The sequence below is a fragment of the Sorex araneus genome, chromosome 2 (genome assembly GCF_027595985.1).
Source record: "Sorex araneus isolate mSorAra2 chromosome 2, mSorAra2.pri, whole genome shotgun sequence".
Taxonomy (NCBI): Eukaryota; Metazoa; Chordata; class Mammalia; order Eulipotyphla; family Soricidae; genus Sorex; species Sorex araneus.
The window spans coordinates 41,781,388-41,805,485 of NC_073303.1; the positions used below are offsets into that span (position 1 = coordinate 41,781,388).

General features: G+C 45.7%; 1 protein-coding gene across 1 annotated transcript in view; it reads left to right on the top strand.

Annotated features, from left to right (window-relative positions):
* The window catches only part of MFSD14B (major facilitator superfamily domain containing 14B), a 40,560-nt gene extending 18,753 nt beyond the window's left edge, over positions 1-21,807 (top strand). Inside the window, exons 3-12 of the mRNA XM_055128539.1 lie at positions 582-644; positions 6,268-6,395; positions 8,593-8,707; positions 9,237-9,455; positions 11,227-11,340; positions 13,720-13,791; positions 15,132-15,244; positions 16,737-16,834; positions 19,105-19,247; positions 20,177-21,807. Coding sequence (XP_054984514.1) covers positions 582-644; positions 6,268-6,395; positions 8,593-8,707; positions 9,237-9,455; positions 11,227-11,340; positions 13,720-13,791; positions 15,132-15,244; positions 16,737-16,834; positions 19,105-19,247; positions 20,177-20,428 — 1,317 coding nt within the window. The 3' untranslated portion in view covers positions 20,429-21,807. The remainder of the gene's footprint in view (positions 1-581; positions 645-6,267; positions 6,396-8,592; positions 8,708-9,236; positions 9,456-11,226; positions 11,341-13,719; positions 13,792-15,131; positions 15,245-16,736; positions 16,835-19,104; positions 19,248-20,176) is intronic.
* The last annotated feature ends 2,291 nt before the right edge of the window (positions 21,808-24,098 follow it).

Below are 24,098 nucleotides of genomic sequence, written 5' to 3' on the forward strand. Positions count from 1 at the left end.
GCCCCTGCTGTTTGTTGTCTTTCTTGATTACGGCCCCGTGCTTCCTTTGTAATTGATTATGTCAGTCTTATAAGGGGGAGAATTAATAAAAATATTGCTGATTTGGAACCTAGATGATGGCCTTTTTAGAAGTTAATTTACTTTATTCCATGGGATATTTGGAAGTGATACCAGTCTGGAATTATTATAATAGGAATTGTAATCGAACATAATGTAGAGCTCGGAAAGAGGCCATGCTAGGTGGCATGAAGATGTGCTGCAGGTTTATTCTGAGTTTGCACATCCTTTGTGGTATATGCTTCAGAGTATTCTTGGTTTGGAGAGCCAGTCATCAGCTGATGCAAATTTTCTCTTTCAACTTAGAGTACTTGGCATCATTTTTAGAGTTCTTGCCTTCTGAATATTTCTACCTCACTGTTTTACCTTTTTGTAGTTTAAGGAATTTTTTTTTCATATTTTATTGCCTTTTCTATTAGTAAAATCGCAGGCTATTTTCTTCTCTTAGCCCGCCATTAATTAATAGAGGTCTGTTCATTTAATGCACTTTTGAATTTATCTTCACATTTGTTTGCTTTTTGTAGGTTCTACATGAAACATTTCCTCAGCACACTTTCCTCATGAATGGTCTCATTCAAGGTGTAAAGGTAAGAATGGGTGTGTGTGAGTGTGTGTGAGTGTGTGTGCGCATGCGCATGCGCATGGGTGCAAAGCCAGGAATCCTTAGTTGACTTAATTTTGGAAGCTTAAATTGGGCTTAGGAAAATGATTATTACTTTAGACAGAATCTAAATTTTTAGCTGGATTACAGAGGTCAAATTATAACTCAAACCAAACTCATAAGGCATAGAATGGTTTACTGATAGGCCAGTAAATAGCATAAAGCAAAGCATATAGCTTTTATGCTTTTAACTTTATTGATAAACCAAGACTAAAAGGTTAATAAAAATGGGGAAAAAAGTTAATAAAAATGGATCAACAGGGCCGGAGCGATAGCACAGCGGGTAGGGCATTTGCCTTGCACGCAGCCGACCTGGGTTCGATCCCCGGCATCCCATATGGTCCCCCAAGCACTCACTGCCAGGAGTAATTCCTGAGTGCAAAGCCAGGAGTAACCCCTGAGCATCACTGGGTGTGACCCAAAAAGCCAAAAAAAAAAAAAAATGGATCAACAAAGGAGGGAATTGGTTAACAGTACTGTAAGTGCAGTAAAGAAATGAAAAGTAGTGATGCTGGGAGTGTTCTTCAGTTGGAACCTCAGTGGATTGTGGAATAGGCAGTTACTACAGGTTAGATTCTAGATATGTAGCCACAGGATTATTACTAATATACAGTTAGAGTAATGACGATTCCAGAAGGGATGATAGCAGATGCTTCATGAAGAGAGTGAGGGTTAGTCCAGGAGATAGTATAGAGGTTAAGGTACTTGCTCTGTGTGGTTTGATCCCCACATGGTTCCTCTAGCGCTGAGCTAGGAGTAAGTCCTGAGCGCCTCCGGATGTGGCACAGAAACTAAAGAAGGATATGTATCAGCAACACTGAAAACTTGAGATCTAAGCTGCATCCACCAGAACTTTGTAATGGGTCTGTTAAGGTGACAGGCAGGAGCTTGGGGGCGTGGAGGTGGTTGGGCACGGAAATCGGAACAGTGGTAGAGGGAAGTTGAAGTTGGCACTGGTGGTGTGGTGGTGGGATTGGTGTTGAAATATTTTATGCCTAAAACTCGACTCTCAATGACCTTGTAAATCACAGCTCTTCAATTAAAGTTTAAAAGAAAGAAAAGAGCCGAGGAGATGGCACAGTGGTTAGAGCGCTTGCCATCTATACAGCCAGTGTGGGTTCAGTCTCTGGCACCCCGTGTTTCCCAAAGCCTGTCAGGCATGATCCCTGAGCAGTGAGGGCCAGCTCCCCACTCCCCTCCAAATGAAAAAGAGAGAAAGGCAAGGCAGGCAGTCTTCATCTTGTCCTGGGGAGGCTTGGGGAAGGAAGGGTAGTAAGGAGAGGAGCTAGGGAGCCAGCGCAGCGGGGAGAGCAGTGTCGCAGACAGAGCTGCTGCTCCTCCGGGACATTCAGGTGGTCGGGAGCTCCCATAGTATCAGAGACACGGACTGAGTGGCCGGGCACGTGTGTGGCCTGGATGAGGCTCTGGGTTCAGTGCTGAGCCCCGCATACTCCCCAGGCACCCCCGGGTGGAGCCCTGAGAATCGCTGAGAGCTGCTTCAGCTGCTCTCTAAATGAGTTAAATATCCATGTCTAGCACAGTAACTAGGCAGCCCGAGCGCACACGAGCACAGCAGATTGTTATCTCTAGGATAATGCAGGAGATAGTACCAAAGGCTGCAGGATCTAGTTTGTTTGCAAGAGACTACAAGTTCTCCGCAAGCTACTCTTTGGGATTAGCAGGTATAGAGTAATCTCACGGACACCCAGACCTTGCGTTCTCCATCTGGACAGTGACTAGAATAAAGGATTTTTTTGTTTTTTTGATTTGTAAGTAAAATTATTAGAGGAACGTACTTGGGATGGATGACCCCCATACTTTTTTTTTTTTTGGGCCACACCCGGCGATGCTCAGGGGTTACTCCTGGCTCTGCACTCAGGAATGACTCCTGGCAGTGCTCAGGGGACCACATGGGATGTTGGAAATCGAACCCAGGTTGGCCGTGTGCAAGGCAAACACCCCACCCCCTGTACTATCACTCCAGCCCCAACTCCCATACATTTTAAGTGGTCTTTTATGACTGACTACCGGTCTGTCTGTGTCTTAAAATGTGCTTAAGGAAACTTGGGCAGGACTGGGAGGATGGCTCCAAGGGCTGGAGCCCCTTATGTAAGTAAAAGCCACATTTCATTGGTGTGGCATTTCCTCTGTGATCTTTTTTAAGAAAGGGAAGCAACATCGTCACCAGTAAAATTTGTATTTAAAAAAAAATGAATTTTAATTTGGGAGTAACCTAGGCCTACATGTTGCAAGTTCCTTGTAGCTTCTTAAAGAAAACTGAAATTAGATGTAAATGTGTGGGGGGGAATGAAAATTTTCCAAGTATTGCAATGACTTTGTAGTTTAATCCTCAAACGCAGTGCAAAGTTAATTACTATTTGTTTTTGGCTTTTTGGGTCACACCCAGCAATGCTCAGGGGTTACTCCTAGCTCTGCACTCAGGATTTATTCCTGGCGGTGTTCAAGGGACCTTATGGGATGCCGGGGATTAAACCCAGGTCTGCCTCTTGCAAGGCAGTGCCCTACCCGTTGTGCTATAGCTCCATCCCCCAAAGTATACTATTATTAGTAAGGGTATTTGACTGTTTCAGTTTTTTCCCATTTCTATCTGTGTGTTAAGAAAAGCATATACGTGGCTACCTTTGGAAAACAATATGGACACTTCTCAAAAAATTAGAAATTTTTTGAGCTTCCATTTGATCCAGCAATACCACTTCTGGGAATATATCCTGGAGAAACAAAAAAGTACAGTCGAAATGACATCTGCACTTATATGTTCATCGTGGCACTGTTTACAATAGCCAGAATCTGGAAAAAACCCGAGAACAGATGACTGGTTAAAGAAACTTTGGTACATCTATACAATGGAATACTATGCAGCTGTTAGAAAAAATGAAGTCATGAACTTTGCATATAAGTGGATCAACATGGAAGAGATCATGCTAAGTGAAATGAGCCAGAAAGAGAGGGACAGACATATAAAGATTGCACTCATCTGTCGAATATAAAATGGCAGAGTAGGAGACTAATACCCAAGAATAGTAGTATATAATACCAGGAGGTTGGCTCCATGGCTTGGAAGCTATCTTCACACGCTGGGGGAAAGTCATCCCAGATAAAGAAGGGAACACCAAGTAAAATGTGATTGGAAATCCCGAGTGGGGAGGGAGATGCACGCTGAAAGTAGACTAGAGACTGAGCATGATGGCCACTCAGTACCCCTATTGCAAACCACAACACACAAAAGGAGAGAGAGAGAGAGAGAACAAATTGGAATGCTCTGCCACAGAGGTGGAGTGGGGTGGGGGGGGATGGGATAAAGGGGTGGGAGGGATACTGGGTTCATAAGTGGTGGAGAATGGACACTGGTGAAGGGATGGGCTCTCAAACATTGCATGAGGGTAAAACAAGCACAAACGTGTGAATCTGTAACTGTAACCTCACTGTGACTCACTAATTAAAGAATCAATAAATTATTTAAAAAAAATAGAAAAGAGGGCTGGAGCGATAGCACAGCGGGTAGGGCGTTTGCCTTGCACGCGGCCAACCCGGGTTCGATTCACAGCATCCCATATGGTCCCCTGAGCACCTCTAGGGGTAATTCCTGGGTGCAGAGCCAGGAGTGACCCCTGTGCATTGCCAGGTGTGACCCAAAAAGCCAAAAAAAAAAAAAAGAAAAGAAAAGCATATAAGGGGCTAGAGCGATAGCACAGCAGGTAGGGCATTTGCCTTGCACGCGGTTGACCTGGGTTCGATTCCCAGCATCCCATAGGGTCCCCTGAGCACCTCCGGGGTAATTCCTGAATGCAGAGCCAGGAGTAACCCCTGTGCATTGCCAGGTATAACCCAAAAAGCAAAAAAAGAAAAACATATACTTAAAACTTGTTGGTAGCTGTGTAACTAGACAATTGATGTGCATTGCTTCAAATGAGTTATATTTGCCATTCTTTGTATGCTTCAAAAGTTTTTTTGAGGGGGCTGGAGCGATAGCACAGCAGGTAGGGCATTTGCCTTGCATGCGGCCGACCTGGGTTCGAATCCCAGCATCCCATATGGTCCCCTGAGCACCGCCAGGGGTGATTCCTGAGTGCATGAGCCAGGAGTGACCCCTGTGCATCGCCGGGTGTGACCCAAAAAGCAAAAAAAAAAAAAAAAAAGTTTTTTTGAGAGTTGGATTTAATTAAACTATGTTTTTGGGGTTTGTATGATTTGGGTTTCAGGGCCACACACTAGCTATTCTCAGGGAGTACTCCTGGCTCTGCATAGGAATCCTCCCAGCAGACTTGGAGGACCATTGGGGTGTTGGGGATCTAAGCTGGACCAGACACATACAGGGCAAGTGCCCTACCTACTGTCCTCTCTGTCCTGAACAATAAGTTCTAATTGCTGTTTTGTTAAGGTATGACATCGTAAGAATTACTTGCCAATTAATTGCCTACTGTAGACACCTGTTTGAACTAGGAACTTCAGTATACCTGACAATGATTGCCTGTTGGTCAGTGTTGCTACCCATTCTGGACTCCTGCACACCTTGTTTTATCCTGTGCTTGCTGGTTGATGTTGCTGTCCCTTCTGGACTCCTCCACACCTTAATTTATCATGTACACCTGATGGGCTCTGTTACATTCGTGATCGCAAGACGAAGGCAGCACAGTTGGCCCTCCTTAGTTTCAGAGTCCATATTCACAGATCAGCTTTGTGTGTAACCCCCAAACCAGTACTTTGCTTTTGTATCACCCCTTAGCTGGGGGAGTGGTCATGGTTTGAATTACGTAGTGCAACATTCACAGCTGAGAACCAGCTGAAATCCTGGCTTACTACCTGGTTTATACTCTGAACTTGGGTCCTTTTTATACTCCATTACTTGTGTGCTTTTTGTACTCCATTGAACGCACTCTCCATACCCAGTTTTGTGCCTTTGTTGGTGATTTTGCTGTCTGAAATGCCCCAGGTAGACGCTGTAAGTGTGTTTCGGGGCTGTGATGAGCCTCACAGAGAGAACCTGTCAGGCACGTCTCGTCCGGGCATGAGTTGGAGTGCTGTTGTGTAAGTGCCAGTCAGGAAGTTAACAGGGAGGCTGGGGAGATATTGCAGGGTTAAGGTGCTTGCCTTGATCACAGGTAACCTCAGTTCTGTCCCCAGCACTGCATGTGCTGGGTCCCCCAAGTACTGCCAAGAGGGACCCCTGAGCATGAGCCAGGACTGAGCCCTGAGAACTGCAGGGTGTTGCTTTGCACGTAATACATATTTATTAAAATGAACTAAATTCTCACTTCCTGTGTGTTTGTAGTGCATTCATCTCAGGGGTGTACATGTGATTCATATTATCTCTTTTTCCGTTTTTCCCAGAAAATACACACCTTTACCCACTTCTTCCCTTTCTGGAAAACAGCCTGTATAGAAATTTTCTTTAAAATTTTAATGGTAGTTTGTATTTCATGTCTGAAGTTACTGTGTTTTGGAGCCAGTAAAAGGAACTAACACGCTGAGAAGGTCTGAATTACCGCTGGGAGCTAACGTGGGTCCGGCCTTGGCTGTTTCGTTTGCAGGGTCTGCTCTCTTTCCTCAGTGCCCCTCTCATAGGCGCCCTCTCGGACGTCTGGGGCAGGAAGCCCTTTCTCCTTGGCACAGTTTTCTTCACCTGCTTCCCGATTCCTCTGATGCGGATCAGCCCTTGGTGAGTTGCCCTTTGCCCACTGCCCACCACGCCCTGCAGGACGCCCTGAACCATTCAGAGCCCAGTGTTGGTTGTGTTCATGCTGAAAGCCTGTTTGCACAGGTGCGTCAGGCCCTGTTTTACTAAATGGCTGATAAAATCTCAGGGAAGTTACCTTAGGGAGGACATAGCGAAAAGGAGTGTCTGTAGGGGCATCTGTTTCCCTGAGGTAAGTGGCAGGGAGGTTCTGGGGGGAAGCTGCAACCCCCCATCCTCGCCCCTGCCCTCCGCAGTGACTCCAGGGACTTTGCAGCTGATTTTCAGCCTACTGCCCAGAGGCACTACTGTGGTGGCAGCTACTGCAGCAGGCAGCAGCCACTTATGCACATACTCTGTTGAGGCTGAAAGCTTTTTTGTAGATTATAACTCTTCTTTTTCTTTTGTTTTGGGGCCACGTCTAGCAGTCCCTGCACTCCTGACAGTGCTCAGGACCATATGGGATACTGGGGATCAAACTCGGGTGCATGCAAGGAAGGAGCCCTACCTGCTGTCCTATTGCTCCAGCTCACAGCTCATTATTGATTTTGTACTGGTTTGAGCCACACCCTGCAATGCTCAGGGATCACTCCTGGCAGTACTAAGGACGATAGGCGGTGCAGGAATCAAACACGGGTTACCTAGGCCTTACCTGCTGAACTCTCTCTGGCCCCCTTATTCTTAACTTGATTACACTTTTTTGTGTCAACTAGAGAAGAATGTAACCACAATCTGTCGCTTAGTACCCGCTTCCCCTCCGGTCTTGATTTTATCCCCACGCTGCATTGTGAGAAGAGCAGAGCTCAGCGTGGAAGGTTGTGGGTTGAGTAGTTGTCTTCATTTTTAATTTTTTGTTTTCTTGAAGCAATGTTCTTTGAGTATGAAGGTTTCGTGAGTTAGAGAAACGGTGTTAGCTCCCCAACCCTGTTCGTGCCAGCACCTCCGTCTCAGCCCATGGAGTACTGCAGCTCACTCACACTGTCCTTTGGAACCTCAGTTCTGTGGTCAGTCTTAAGGGTTTTTTCCGTTGAACATTGTCAGTTCCCTTACTTCTTGATTATCACCTACAAATGACTTGAACTCTGTTAATCAGGACTGATGAGGGAACTAGAAGTAGTACAGAAGTTAAGGTGCATGAAGGGCAAGTACTATCCCAGGTTTAGTGACTTGCCCCCCGAGCATCACCAGGTGTAGCCCTGGATAGCCCTGACCACAGCCGGGTGTGGCCTGTTCGTTCCCCAGCATGGCTGCGGTGGCCCTGGTGTTCCCCCAGCACTATTTCCTCTGGCCAGAGTACTGAACTGCCAGCTGGGGTGACTGGCGTCACTGAAAGTGGCTTCTGAGCCCCCCGTCAGCACTGATTACCTGCTGGGCCCCCTGATCAGCACTGATCACCCCTCACACACACACACCCCCAACCCCACCCGAGAGAGAGTGATGATTGAGAACTTCCCTCTGTACAGAGCTAAAGGGAGCATTGGCGTCTCATAATTGCTGCATGGATTTTGGTGGAGATGACTGTTGATTTCTATAACTTTCTTAATCTTTAATTTTAATTTTTAATTTTAAAAAACTTATATTTTGACTTTTTTCTACCCTGGAGAAGCCCATGTTCTTTCTTGATCATATCTCTCTCATTCTCTCCTCACATTTCTCGAGCTACATTGCTTTAAATAAGACTACTTGGCTTCACTTTAAGAAATAAAAAAATAAACTGTATAAGACTGAAGCACTAGTAGAGTGAGTTGATACCCAACCATCACCAAGAATGATTCCTGAGCTCAGAGCCCGGAGTAATTCCTGAAGATTGCGGGTGTGACCTTAAAAGAACAAATTTGTAAACAAACCGCATGTAATGCCACTCTTGGTTTTCAGACCACACCTGGAGATGTTAGTCAGGGGACTAAGTGGGGACTATATAGAGATCGAATCTAGGTCAGCTGTGTGCAAAGCAAGTGCCCTACCCGCAGTAGTATCTCCAGCCCCCTGTACTGCCACTCTGTAAGCAGTCACAGAATTACGTTTCTAATTCTTCCTTCCCCTCTTAGTTTTGTATGTTTACTTAGTGATGCCTCTTTGGTTTGCTTCTGAGTTTATAGTCTATACCTGATATCTCTGACTCTGGTAATACAATGTACACAGACACTGTTTCTCTCCTGGCTAATGAAGAATCTTTTCACAGGTGGTATTTCGCCATGATTTCCGTGTCTGGAGTCTTCTCGGTCACGTTCTCTGTGATATTTGCCTACGTGGCCGATGTCACGCAGGAGCATGAGCGGAGCACTGCTTACGGCTGGGTAAGAGCACACTGCTTGCAGCAAGAGAAACAGTTAATGCTCTTCTAAACAGTCACTGAGCTTGTACTGTGTAAAGTATTGATTTATGTACAAGAATCTATGGCAATTGAATCAAAGATTTTTGATTATCAGTACGCTTCTGGCACTAATTTTATATGGACAATTTCCATGTTTCTGAGCATTCTAATTGTTTGCATCCCCTGCTTTGCACTCTTCCCAATGAATGACAACTCTAAAGATTGCATGTGGGGGCGTTTGTTAATGTTGTTTATAAATCATTAATAATATATCTTACAGCTTTCTAGAATATCTCTAGTTAATTGTTCCTGAAAAAATTATTACAATCACCGCAGTTCTCCTTTATTCTTGAAATCTGGGTGCAACATTCTCCCTTTGTGCTGCTCGAAAGCTGAGGAGGAATGAATTCAGATCGGCTCCCTGTGGGCCCTGGAGGACATGCTGGCCCGAGGGGATGAGCCGGGCCTGGCGTGCCTATGCTGGACCCTGTATGAACGTGTGTCTTCCACAGGTCTCCGCTACCTTCGCGGCCAGCCTGGTCAGCAGTCCTGCCATCGGAGCATACCTCTCGGCCAGTTACGGAGACAGCCTCGTGGTGCTGGTGGCCACTGTGGTGGCTCTCGTGGACATCTGCTTCATCTTACTGGCTGTCCCAGAGTCTCTGCCGGAGAAGATGAGGCCGCTTTCCTGGGGAGCTCAGATTTCTTGGAAACAGGCGGATCCTTTTGCGGTAAATAAAAGCATGACATTGTCTTTCCTAATATCTGGTGTGCCACATGGCTACAAGATGCCGCTGCAGTCTTAAACATCCCAGTAGTTGTTGATTCATTTTCTTCTCCGGTGAAAAATGGGGTTTTTGAGTGTGAGTTAGGAAATAAGGGAGTTTGCAACAAGAAGTATTTAGAATTAATATCTCTTAAGCTGTCATAAAAGAGAAAAGTCCAGTTAAGCTTCAATGAAAGTTTGAGGAAAATGGTTTTTTTTCTGGATTTTAATTTATCCCCCCTCTTTCTTCACCCTTTCCCCTACAATATCTGGTTTTAAATTGTTTTTATTTTGTTTCAGTTTTGAGACCACAGTAGCAGTGCTCAGGGCTCTGTGCTCGGGGAACGCTCTTGGTGAGACAGGGGATTTTACAAGGATCAGCCCAAGGATTGGACCAGTGGCTCACCTTCAAGGGCAGCCCCCCACTGCACTACAGCTTCAGCCCCTTTCCCTGTCCCTGACGTCTGTGCAGAAGAGAGAATAAGTAGACTTGATATTTGCTCTTTATTCCCCTATAGAAACTGGTTCTACTAAAAAATTTGCCTATTTTAATTATTATTTTTTAATGTTTAAATGTTAAAAATTTAAAAGATAAAAGTTTTATCTTTGGGAGGAAAATCTATTCAGCAAGAAAATAACTCATTTGAAATTCTTTTCTATAAAAATCTTCCTCTGAATACAGTCATGGGTTCGAGGCCCATTCTCTGTGTGATGAGGCCCACCAAGTAGGTATTTCGAGAAGGGGAGCAGTGGTGGGCCCTGCAGCCCATCAGGTCTCTTGCCTTCTCGTCCTGCAGTGCTCAGGCCCACACAGAAATGCCTCTGATGGTGACAGCTGTTTTAGCTTATCCCAGAATGATGGGGCTGAGTCTGTGGGCCGGGGTCTTAGCAGGGTCTCTCAGTATACATGAGCCACTCTGGTGTTGAATTATGTAAAAGTCACAGATAAGATGCCCCCGGAGGTACTGCTACACTCTGCTCTTCTGAAATAACACATCTCTCTTAGATTCACTCAACAATTCTGTGTAGAAAGGAACACTGAAGACTTTGAGCAAGGCTCTAATGTTTAAAATGTTGTTATTAGCCAGGGAATCTTGTTATTACTGACCTCGTGACTGGAGAGTATTTACATGACTACCAGTTTTACAAGCAAACATTAAATTTTAAAGAATATTAACATTCTTGAATTTGTGTATAATGGAGGTCCCATGGTGCTTATGATTTTAGGAAGAGCAAGGAATGAAACAGAATGTTCCTTAAAAGTTAAAGTATGGGGGCTGGAGCAATAGCACAGCGGGTAGGGTGTTTGCCTTGCACACAGCCGACCCAGGTTCAAATCTCAGCATCCCATATGGTTCCCCGAGCACAGCCAGGAGTAATTCCTGAGTACAGAGCCAGGAGTGTTATCCCTGTGCATTACCGGGTGTGACCCAAAAGTTAAAGTATGTTCAAGGTCTTTTTCAGGGTGTCCAGTGTTTGTTATTGACAAAGATGAGCAAGTGGGGTTGTTTTTGTTTTAAGCTGGGATATTTGAAGCATGTCCCTCTGAACTTAGGATTTGGTGTGACTTCCATAGAGAGATCATGATGAAATCATTGTAAGGTTTATTTTTTTCACTTCTGTTAAATTTTGTTATAAACTTAAGTAGATCAAACCGTTAAACTAATGTCCTGGAGGACCAGTGGTTATCAGAGTCTTTTGGTTGTTGATGTGATTCATTTTCTGCTTATTTCTAGTCTCTGAAGAAAGTCGGCAAAGATTCTACCGTTCTGCTGATCTGCATCACTGTGTTTCTCTCGTACCTTCCTGAAGCTGGACAGTATTCAAGTTTTTTTCTCTATCTCAGGCAGGTGGGTTGTGGTGCATAGTAGCTTTTGAACATGGGGAAAATCAAAGATTGGTCTGAAGATACTTGGGAGGAAGATTGTAGAGAAAAATAAAATGTGTGGTATGCCTACAGTTACCAGTATAGGCTCTTACATAAGTTGACCTTTGATGCAGTGAGGTCTTAATACAATAAAAGTGCTTACTAGGGAAAAATTTCCAAAATTTCCTTGAGAGTTGCATATAAAGAGAACTCACAATGTTTTTGTTTTTTTTTTGCCTTTTGGGTCACACCCGGCGATGCACAGGGGTTACTCCTGGCTCTGCACTCAGCAGTTACTCCTCGCGGTGCTCAGGGGACCATATGGGATGCTGGGAATCGAACCCGGGTCGGCCGCGTGCAAGGCAAACGCCCTACCCGCTGTGCTGTCGCTCCAGCCCCACAAGGGTTAAACTTCTAATAATTTTTTCAGTCTTTAACTTAACTTTAACTCCAGTTCAGAGGGTTTTGGTTTCAGACACTGGTTTCAGACTCGCCCTCGCCTGGTCTGCTCTGATCACAGCCAGCCAAGTAGTGGCCTTCAGTGGGCCGAGTCCCGACTGCTGGAGACTTTGGGATGGCCCAGAGCAGCCATTGAAACAGTGTTTCCTCTGCTCTTGTTCTCTTTAAAAAGTTACTTGCTTTCTGCCTTGTCTTCAGCAGTTAACTTAAGGCAGTTGAAATAGCTGTATTCCCTCTTCCAGCTGCTGTTTCTCAGACCCATGTTGGGGGTGGGAGGCAGGTAGTGGCACACGCAGTTGTGCTCAGGGCTCATTCCATGGGTTGGGTGGGGTGGGTAAAGGGTGTCATCTGTGGTACCGGGGCTCAAACTCGGGCCAGCTGTGTACAAGGCAAGTGCCCTACCTGCTGTTCTCTCTCCCCAGACCCAGGTATTTTTTAACAAGACTTATTAAATATGCTATTGTTATAGTTTCCTTGGGCTGGAGCGATAGCACAGAGGTTGGGCTTTCGCCTTTCACGCGGCCGATCCGTGTTCGATTCCTCCGCCCCTCTTGGAGAGCCTGGCAAGCTACCGAGAGTATGGAGCCCGCACGGCAGAGCCTGGCAAGCTACCCGTGTGTATTGGATATGCCAGAAACAGTAACTCAATGAGAGACGTTACTGGTGCCCACTCGAACAAATCGATGAGCAACAGGATGACAGTGACATAGTTTCCTTATAACAACTGATATTTCATATGGTATATGCAGATAAGTAAAACTTACGAACAGTTCTACTTCTGTTTTGCTCATTTTGATGGGTGAGCTCATTTTGCTCATTTTCCTGAAGACTTAGCAGGAAAAGTGGTAGTATAATATGGTGTAGAAAATTTCATATGCACTTATGTTTGTTTTTTCTTTTTTTTCCCACTCCCAACTCATATGCACCTATATTTATATTAGGCATTAAATACGCATGTAGTACAGAAAATAATGTAAGAAAAATGTAAAGAAAGCCCAGTGAATGAAGTGAAAAGTCATATCTTATTCCCTTATACTGATAAACAGCTATAAATATTTTCCTATCTTTCTCCTGTACATTTATTTGTTGATGACATGGAAATCAGTGTTCTGTTATTTTATATTCATGCTTGCTTTTAAGAGATGTTAATATACACAGTTGTAGTTGAAATTGCATTTGATATTTGTAAATTATACATTTGATAAGGAAGTAGTGTTCATTAATATGTATAAAAAGGAAAAAATTAACTGAAAAAATAAGGCAAAAGATATTTAGTAGGTGCATCTCCAGAGTAGTCAGACAAAGGGTCAGAATGCAGGTGCACACAGCATCATCAGCCAGCAAGGAAATGCACGTTGGGACAGCAGTGAGCTACCACTACTCCTGCCAGATGGCTGTCATCAGATGTTTCTGGTGAAGGGGCCCAGAGCAGTGATGCAGCGGGTGGGACATTTGCCTTGTACACTAGCCAGTCTGAGTTCAGTCCCCGGCATCCTGTATGGTCCCTGAGCACTGCCAGGAGTGATTCCTGAGTGCAGAGCCGAAGTAACCCCTGAGCATTGCTGGGTGTGGCCCCAAATCAAACAAACCCCAAAAATACAAGTATGTGGAGAAATGGCCGCTTTAAACCTGCTGGTGAGGAGGCAGAGCGGTGCGGCTGCTGGGAGAGAGTCTGGCAGCTCCCTGAGACCTTCCCCGTGGGGTGCTCGTCACACCTTTCCTTGGGGGAGCCCAAAGAGATGAGAATACGCGTCTGAACAGAAGCTCATGCACAACTTGTAGCACTGCCTGCGTTTGTATTGTGAAGGTTCTGTGACCTTGTCGCAACTCTTGTGACTTTTGTAGAACAGTTCACCTTCATTAGTATCGTACTAACAAAAGTGCCTGTTTTCCGTTTCCACAGGTCATAGGTTTTGGATCTGTTAAAATCGCAGCATTCATAGCGATGGTAGGAATCCTGTCTATTGTGGCTCAGGTAAGTGTTACCCCCATTTTAAAAATGTTTTCATTGAGAAATAGATTGATGGGAAGCTGCAGGGGTGTTTATGAAGATTCCCAGCACCCCCACCTCAGTCCCACCTCTGCTCCCTTCCCCCATCCCATTATGTGGATCTGTGGTATGATATCAAACACAGAAAGCTGACATGGAGATAGTCCACAAAACTATTACTTTTTTTTTTCTTTTTTGGGTCACACCTGCGATGCACAGGGGTTACTCCTGGCTCTGCACTCAGGAATTACTCTGGCGGTGCTCATGGTACCATATGGGATGCTGGGAATCGAATCCGGATCAGCCATGTGCAAGGCAAATGCCCTACCCGCTGTGCTATCATTCCAGCCCCTATTACTTTTTTTTTTTTTAATTATGTGTTTTGGGGACTACACCGGTGGAGCTCAGCCCTTAAGCAGTGCTGGAGACTGACCCTGGGTTAGCCATGTACACGGCATGTGCACTGTGCTCCCACTTCCACCCCACGGAGAGCTTTTTAATACAATGTTGAGGTTGGGACTTAGGTATTTAATACAGCCTTTCAGTGCTTTTTAGAATATTAACTCCTTGAAGTCAGTTAAGCAGTTGTTGCTTTGCAACCAGCATTTGATTTTTTAAAAATTATTTTTATAAAGTTGTTCATGATGATTTATTATATTCAATATTACAGCACCAGTCCCACCAACATTGCACTTTCCCACCACCATTATTTCCAATTTTCCCAAACACCACCCAAGCCTGCCCCAATAGCAGGCCCTAAATAATTTATTTTATATTACTTGTTATGAATAATTCTCTAAAAATAATCAGAAAAAGGTTTCCTTAGAAGAAATTGTGTGAGGATTGTTGTGTCTTACCCTAAAGCCTTTGGGCCCTTATACAAGAAATTACTAACACACTGTTACAGGTTAAGTCTTGTGTGTTAGTATTTTCTTACTTGAGATAGGTTACCTTCTACTTTGTATCCCATCCAGTGTATTGTGCTACTCCTAGTGTATCAGTGGTGTACAGTTTAAGATGTCATGCAGCTGCAGATGTGGCCATGCACTCTAGGAATTCTAAAATTTTGAATGGGGTGACAACTGGAGTTAATTTTCTTTTCTTTTTTTTGGGGGGGGTCACACCCGGCGATGCTCAGGGGTTACTTGTGGCTCTGCACTCAGAAATTACCTCTGGCGGTGCTCAGGGGACCATATGGGATGCTGGGAATTGAACCCGGGTTGGCCGCGTGCAAGGCAAATGCCCTCCCCGCTGTGCTATCGCTCCAGCCCCCACCAGTCTGTTTCTTTGCATGGTTTCTCAGGAGTCTCTTCTCTGCCTTGCAGACAGTCTTCCTGAGCATCTTGATGAGATCCTTAGGGAACAAGAACACTGTCCTCCTTGGCCTGGGCTTCCAGATGTTCCAGCTAGCCTGGTACGGGTTTGGATCTCAAGCCTGGTAAGCATCCACTGTGGACCATCAGGAATTAACCTCCGATCCATCTTTCAGAGTAGCTCAAGGGGTGGAGCGTGATATAAAAGAACTTGAATAAAATAAAGGATTATTTTACTGAATTGCTCTAGGCAGTATATTAAAGCTTTCAGGTTTGAGAATATCAAGAAACATGGTGAGGGAATAGCATGGTCCGAAATGACAACCTGAGAACTGGTGCAGAACTAAGTTGACCAAGTGGGGGGACGCGGGCCCTGGGACAATGGGGCGGGGTGGGGGAGCAGACTGGGAGCAGGTGTGGGGTTGGACCATTGCATAAGTGTGATCCCCTTACTTCCAGTTTACAGAAAGTTTTTCATGAGGCAACTTTCAGATTTACTTTTGGGAAGAGTAGATTTAGGTAATTTGTATTATTCTAGTTGCTTTCATGAAGCTTGTATTGAGTCATTACTAAACTCCTCCCCCTGCACCAGGAAAGCTTTATGGCTACTTAGCAGACACCTCGTAATCTTAAAGAGTCACATAGCAGCCCAGAACCCCAGTGTGAAGACTGAACTCACAGGTTACTGTGTTGCTCGCACCCGTGACTGCTCAGATGGAGCAACAACACGGACTTTGGCACAAAGCCTTTGGGTTCCGTGGGCATCGAGAGAGCTTTCAAAATCACGGGCCTTGGGAGCCGACAAGTACTAGAGTAATAGATTCCCATAGCAGGAAGATAGATCAGGATGGACCCTGCAGTAAAGAGAGAAGTGAGGAGAACCCTAAGTGCTGTGGTGAGTTTCCTTCTGTGCCAAGTCACCACATATCAGAGCCCTTGTTTTGCACTTATAAACAGAGGGTAAATTTAGAGAGAAATGCTCCAGTGGTCTGTGGTTGATTCTTCTTCAGTCCTGTGAGCTTTGGTTCAGGGGCTGATTGACTAAAACTCATGATGCTTTAAAAGGCATTATTTTTTTCCTCCAGCCTGAGGGACTTTATACTTTCGGTAAGGACTGGGAAGTTAGCTAAGCTGACCTTGTGAGTGGTCTGAGGGACTTTATATTTTCAGTAAAAACTGGGAAATTAGCTCAGCTGACCTCGAGTGGTAAGCCCAGTCGGGTCTGTTCTTGCCTCCCACTTGTGCTTAACACTTAAATTACGACCACTGCGCAATGGACAGGCGTCTTGAGGGGCACTGGAGAGAGAGGACAGCCAACCTTGCATGTGGCCATAGCCTGACACCCATAGCCTGACACCACTAAGGGTGATCCCTGAGCACAGAGTCAGGAGTAAGCCCTGAGTACTGTCTGGTGTAGCCCTAAAAACATAAGAGCCTCAAGTAGAGCAAGCTCAGATTTGAAATTGTGATGTAAAAATATTTAAAGTTTGGTTGGTTGTTTATTGTTTTTTTTTTAAGAGAAAAAATGCAAATTAAGGTAAGTATGTATTGGCCACTTGCTGTCAGCTGCGTCTTGGGTCCGCCCCGCCGCCTGATGTGCCTGTCCTGTCATTGCAGGATGATGTGGGCCGCGGGGACAGTGGCTGCCTTGTCCAGCATCACGTTTCCAGCGATCAGTGCCCTCGTCTCACGGAATGCTGAGTCGGATCAGCAAGGTGAGGTTGCTCCCCCCACCCCCCTGGGTCCCTCCTTCAGCGAGAAAGCCCCAGCCCCAGCAGTGGCGCTTGAAGGCGCCTCACGAACAAAGGAGGTGGCGGCACTGGATCCACCCAGCAGTCACACCTGTTGACTCTGCAAGGGACAGTTCTGTCCCCTTCCTGCTTTGATCTTCTAGGCAGAGTTGTTTCTATCTGAGTCACCAGGCCGAACACCAAGACTCAGAAGTGGGGCTGTCCCTTATTCATTCTTGGCTCTTCTGTGTTTGGCCGTTGGTATTGACTAGATAATAATATTCTAACAGATGATCTGTTAAATAAAGGAAGAAAATGCAGCAGAGCTATGAGTTATCTTAGGAGTCCATGATCTTAATTTAGGAAATCTGTCTAGTTGGTGATAATTGGATGCAGAGTGTGAAAGGAGTTAAAATTAACCAGAGAATGGCGCTGGCCAGTTTGACTCTTCTCTGTGTGCCTCTGATGTCCTGTCCCCCAGATCAGTCCCTTTCTGTCTCTCTAATGGCTTATCTTACCTATCAGGAAAAACAGGTTTGATTTGGCTTTTTTTACACTGGGGGCGTTTGGGCACACCCAGCAGTGCTCAGGGCTTACTTCTGGCTCTGCACTCAGGAGTCACTCCTGGCAGGCTTGGGGGACCATGTGGTGCTTCGGGATCAAACCCAGGTCAGCTGCATGCAAAGCAAATGCCCTACCCGATGAACCCCAGGAAAAGCAGGCTTTTGTGGGTGGGGGGAGTGTTTAAATGCCTAGCAGCCCTTTAAGAATGTTTTTGATTTAAAAAAAAAAAAAAGACACTAGATTGAAGGGACTGGAGTGCTAGTACAGCAGGTAGGATGTTTACCTTGAACAAGGCAGACTTAGGTTTGGTCCCCATAGGGTCCCCCTGAGCACCACGGGAGTGATCCCCGAGTGCAGAGCCAGGAATAAGTCCTAAGTACTACCAGGTATAGCCCAAAAACATACCATAAAAAGCTACATTGAAAAAGATGGTCTTGTGGCTGGAGAGATAGCACAGCGGGGAGGGCATTTGCCTTGCATGCGGCCGACCCAGGTTCAAATCCCAGCATCCCATATGGTCCCCTGAGCACCGCCAGGAGTAATTCCTGAGTGCAGAGCCAGGAGTAACCCTGTGTATCGCCGGGTGTGACCCAAAAAGCAAAAAAAGGAAAAAAAGAAAAAGATGGTCTTGGGTTAGGAAGATAGACAATGGGGCTTGGTGTTTGCTTTGCGTGGGTGAGGCCCTGGGTTCTGTCTTGGCACCACTGGGGATAACCCAGGGGGTCCCGGCAGCACTGAGTTGCCAGCCTGAGCATGATCTAATAAACCTGCGCTGCTGGACCAAACAGAACTGCTAGGGAGGCCCAAAAAAAGGGATTGTTTGTTACCTCTTTCTTGTTTGTTTTGTTTGGGGGCCACACCTGGCAATACTCAGGAGATACTTCAGCCTCTGACTCAGGAATCACTCTTGACATAGCTTGGGGGACCTTAAGGGACGTTGGGAGTTGAATCCAGGTTGGCTGTGTGCAAAGGAAGCACCTGCCCACTGTACTATCACTTCAGCCCCTCTTAACACCTTTTTATTCACATCAGAAATTAGATACTCGTATTCATTTTTTTTTTAGTATTTCCAGTTAAAGACCACAGACTTTCTGTGTCACCCTAGCTGTTATGGCTCCGCTGCTCATTCTTAGGGATGTGATTTGTCTGTGGGAAAGGCATGAGCCAGTGGTGGGATATGGACACCACCATGGAAAGCTAATGGACTCTGTCTTATCTGTCCCCAGGATGTGAATTTTCTTTGGCTTTTTTTATGTTTAGATATATGAAAACATCTTCTCCATATCAGCATAGAAGACTCACTTCATAGGAACAGGCTCATTTTTTACCTGCCACGACACGGCCAGATGTAGCTGGAAATGAAACATTTCTTTTCCAGCACTCGGGTGGCAGGGCGAGAAGCCAAGGGCAGAGTTTCCTGGTAAAAAGTATCTTTAAGGGAGAAAAGCAGAACAATTGCGAGCCATGAAAAAGTGCAGATTTCCTGATACTGGTAGATTGATCATGCAAGGGGCATCATAAAACCCAGAAAGCACTTCTGCAGTGAGTGAGTGTGTTGGGCCGAGACCCTGGACGGCTTTCCCCCAGCTCGGAGCCCTCCGTGGGCACAGCACACTGCAGCTGGGAATCGGCAAGTCAGTCCCCAACCTGCTCTTCTGTGAATACTAACTCGCTTTTCTGTTCCGATTTAGGAGTCGCGCAGGGGATCATAACTGGAATAAGGGGACTCTGCAATGGCTTGGGGCCAGCACTGTATGGCTTCATTTTCTACATGTTTCACGTCGAGCTGACCGAGTTGGGACCAGAAGTGAATTCTAACAGTGCTGCCCTCCAGGTAATTTGATGATGAGTCTCATTTTCAAACAGGAAAATCTTCTGGCCTGAAATTTGGAGTGTGGTTTTGTATGTTAGTTTGTATGTTAGCCCTTTATTAACTAACTAAGTTATGCTGTGTTTGGTGCTTCTTGAATTTGAAATCATGTCAGTGATTTATCAAAGATGAGTTTGAATTTTGTTAAGCTTTTTAATTTTTTTATTTTATTTTATTTTTTTTTTATTGGCTTTGGGTTTTGGCTTTTTGGGTTACACCTGGCAATGCTCAAGGGCTACTCCTGGTGGTACACAGGGACCACCAAGGATGCCAAGGATCAGACCTCATTTGGCTGTGTACAAATACCCAGTGCACTTTACTATCGAAAAAGTCCAGCTAGAATGGAAACTGAAATACTATTTTTACTGCTTTTTCACATTTATTCACTCCTTCCCCAAAGTGATATCTAAGAATATAGATTGCTGTACAAGCTAGAAGTTATATTTGTGTACAGAATTTCATAATAGGGTGGACCAGAGCGACTGTACGGCCGGTAAGGCATTTGCCTTGCACGTGGCCAACCAGAGTTTGATCCCAGGCACCCCATGTGGTCCCTCAGACCTGTCAGGAGTAAGACTTGAACACCCCCAAGTGTTGCCCCAAAACAAAAATAAAAACAGAATTACATGATATGATATCACAAAATAAGATCGCAGATAAACAGTTTGCGTATGCTGGTGAGAAGTGGTTCAAGCCATCTCCTGTTCCATGCCCCAGACTCAGTTAGACTTTGCCTAATCTCTGGCCATTGTAGGGGTAACCGAAACATTGGCTTAGAGATAATGGTCCACTTTCAGAGCTGTGGTCCCAAGGGGAGGAGGTGACCCTGGACTCCTTGTAGGTTGCAAGCACTGACCAAGTTCTTCCTCTTTTTTTGTTCCCCATGCCACCAGGGAGCCATGGTCCCAGGCCCACCGTTTTTATTCGGGGCATGTATAGTCCTTATGTCCTTTCTGGTTGCCTTATTCATCCCTGAGTACAGCAAAGGCAGCGGGATCCAGAAGCATAGCAACAGCATCAGCGGGAGCCTGACCAATACCCCAGACCGGGCCAGTGACGAGGACATTGAGCCACTGTTGCAAGACAGCAGCATCTGGGAGCTCTCTTCCTTCGAAGAGCCCGGGAACCAGTGCACTGAGCTGTAGCCGCGGCCGAGGGGCTCTGCGCACGCCAGCTCAGAGAGCCACACCGCGCGGACGCTTCATGGTGCTGAAGGGGAGGGCTGGTGGCATCCTTCAGGGCCAGGGTTTAGGAATGACCCCCTCCGTTTGTCCGCCTCCCGCCCCCCTCGTTTCCTTTCTTCCATTCTTTTTCTTTCAGTTTCTACGTTAGAACATGTTAGGATTTGAAAAATGTCTCCACAACTAATATGCAACTTGCAAAGCTATCTGGAGTCCAACCTTGAGAACTCAATAGAAAAAGTCTTATCTTTGGTAGAAATGATGACTTTTCCTTCATAACTCAGGATTTAGGGTAACGTTCCCGTGCCCTTTTCAGCGTTACAGCAGGATGGCCGTGTCTGGCAAAACGTGAGGTCAAGATTCCCTCCTTAGCATCTCCCTCACGATATTTCTGAACCGCCTGCTTAGCCCATAAGGAGTTTGAGTCGCTGCTTCCAGGGTCTCTTAGCATCAGGATCTCGCCTTCGTTCACAGCTCAGATGAAAGCTATACACCTCTGGTCTACAATAAAGGTTATCACTGATCAATATTACCACATGAAGGAACTTTTTTGTTTAAAATTTGAATTGGGTAGAAGAAGTTTAGGTTCCTGAACCTACTGTTTTGACTGGATCTAAGCATTCTGGTGGCAACATAGAAATTGGAGGATGCAAGGAAAGAAATCTCGGCGGTGTGGCTGCCCTCACGGTGAGCGTTGGTCACCTGTCACTGCGGAATCTGGATCCGGGTTCAGGCTGATACCGTGCATCTCTGTGCTCCTTCCTGCGGCTCACATCCCATTGCTCGTTCATCTCACCCCTGCCTTAACTGCTCTGTAGTATCTCTCCTGTGGGTCTTTATTTTCATCTGTTTCTCTCACTTTGGATCTCATGGGAATATGCACTTCAAATTCCTTTCTAAAATTTGATGGGTTAGGAAGCTCAGTCTTACAATAAGTGTCTTGCTAATTTTTTTGAGCTGTTTTATGGACAAAGTAAACTTTACAGATTTATATGTATTTTGCTGCACCAGAAAAAAGGACCATAAACTAGGGCCCACCTTTAACTGAGCACTCCTTTGAAAGTTTTATAGGTATGAAATATATGTAGATATTTGTAAGGAGTCTTAATTCTTTTTCGATGGGGTGCTGTGTAAATCTTGTATTTATAAATGTAATGAAGGTATTGACAGAAAAAAATATATACAACTTTTATAAAGGATTGTGTACTGACTGAATACATTTAAAAGAAAATATATTTTGAAACCTGTTCTGCTGTGAACAGAGATAACATATCTTTTTACTATGCTCTTGGTTTTTAAGTTAAGCTTCCTAATGCATAATAAATTTGCAGTGGATACTTTTATGTTGTTTGTGTTTCTTTAAAGCAAATCGTACATTGAGCTTCGGGGTAGTTTTCTGTTAGTTAAAAATGATAGATATCTTTAAACCTCAGGGCCCTCGCATGAACTGCTGGCCTAGTTAGAGACTCATTGGCAAGGGCCACAGGCATCCTGAACTCTCCTGGAAGGATGATGCTCTCTCCCCTCCCCTGCCCCCAAAACGTGGTAAAATTGTGGCTATAGTACTGCTCAATTTTAAGGATTTCTGGCAACAGTCAAGACAGTGTGGATTTGGAGGAGGAATAGACAGCAGAGCAGCCCCACATAAGTCCATCCAACTGCCTTTAGCAAAAGTGCAAAGCAGTTCACTGGGTCAGGTGGCGTGTGCGTATCTAACTGTAACTGCATCTGTGTGGCCGTGTGGCCACGGGTCTGCTTGTCCATGTCTTTTTTGGCTTGGTTACATCCAGGTCTCACTTGCCCAACACCTCTAACCCCTGCTGTTGGCCCACACACTCCACATGTCCTCACTGCCCGCGTCCTGCTGCGCCCTCCCCGACGCTCACCCCAGCTGCCCCCCCCACTCCCCTCGACTTTCTCAGGCAGTTTCATGTTCCTTGCCCATGGGCACCTACTTGATGTGTTTCTTCACCTCCATGTTTCTGTTCCCCAGGCATCCTATTAAAGGTCCCCTCCCTCCTGTCCCTTCACTGTCCATCCCAGTCATCTCACTTGTCTGTTTTGCCCATTTCATCATCTTTCCTCTGTTCCCTAGGATGGAGCCCCAGTACAGGCAGGCGTTGGGGCTCTGTTTTTGTCCCACTGCGCTATCCAGTCTCAACACTCAGGCCTGGCCTGACTGGTACTTAGAAAACTGAATGTATACCTCGGTGAGCAGCACAGGAGTCAGTTCCTCGCTCCTCTCATCCACACTGTGACCCATCTACCAAGCCCAGTCAAGATCAGTCTTTCTTTTGCATCATTATTTCAGTAATCACGTACAAACGCTGAGCCTTTACATGTGTGCTTCTCGATTGTGATTCAGAATCCAGTTATACAGGATTCTGACAACTGGCTTATTGGGGGGCTATGCTTGATGCTGCCAGAAAGATTAATGTCCTTCCAGCAAATGAGAAACTTGTCAGAGAAGCAGCCCGCAAAGGCTGTATTCTCTATTCTCAGTCTCAGTTTGTCTCGACTGAAAGCCCTGAGGAGTGCCCACCCTTGCCCCCTGGTACTGCTGGTTGGTTTCTGCACATGTCCTGGGCTCCCAAGGGTCCTCCCAAAGCCATTGCAGGCACGGGATTGCAAGCAGAAGTAACTGGAAATTTATGTGTCTTGAGCTGTTCTGAGCCCCACAACATGGATAACAGACAAGCCCGGGCAGGAGCCACACCCCAAGCACCAGAAGGGGTGGTGGCTGCACTGATAATGGAGCTGGAAGTCTTCTGTCCCACAATTCCTTCCTGCTAAACAAGTGGGGATAGACCAGCTCTGCAGGAGTCAGAAACAGAATAGAGCAGGTAGGGTGCTGGGGATCAAGCCCAGGTCTGTAGCATGCAAGGCAAGTGCCCTGCCTGCTGTACTGTATCTCCAGCTGCTGTGAAAGCAACATTTAGATGGAAATTATAGCACTGAATATATAAAAAATTAATAGAGAGTACAGGGGCCGGAGCAGTAGCACAGTGGGTCTCTATCCGCTTTGACTTGCACGCGGCCAACCTGGGTTTGATTCCCAGCATCCCATATGGTCCCCTGAGCACCACCAGGAGAAATTCCTGAGCGCAGAGCCAGGAGTAACCCCTGTGCATCGCCAGGTGTGACCCCCAAAAGCAAAAAAAAAAAAAAAAATACAGCAAGTAAGATCAATGGCCAGCCTGGGTTCAATACCCAGCATCCTGTATATCACAGAGCCAGGAATAAGCCCTGAGCACCATCATGTGTAGCAAAAAAACCAAAAATGAGTAGAAATCAATGGAATAAAAAGAGACACCAATAGAACTCAAATAGATCCCTGAGCATTACTGGGTGTGGCCAAAAACAAAGGGACTATCTTACAAGAAAAAAACAAATAATGATCTCTTCAGGCCTATATCTAGTAAAGATACTGAAATACTGAATCAAATAAATGGCCAGGCCCAGATGAACTTGTGTAATCTTAAGTAGTTTTAAGTCTCTGGATGCTGGCAGAGAGTCTCTTGCCTACGTGCCTGGCTGTTTTCCCCGGGGCCCCTCGGACGGGGTGGGCTCCAGCTTTCTTCCCTGAGCAGAGCTCCCATGGCCGAAGACCTCTGGAGCCTTAGCCACAGCCATG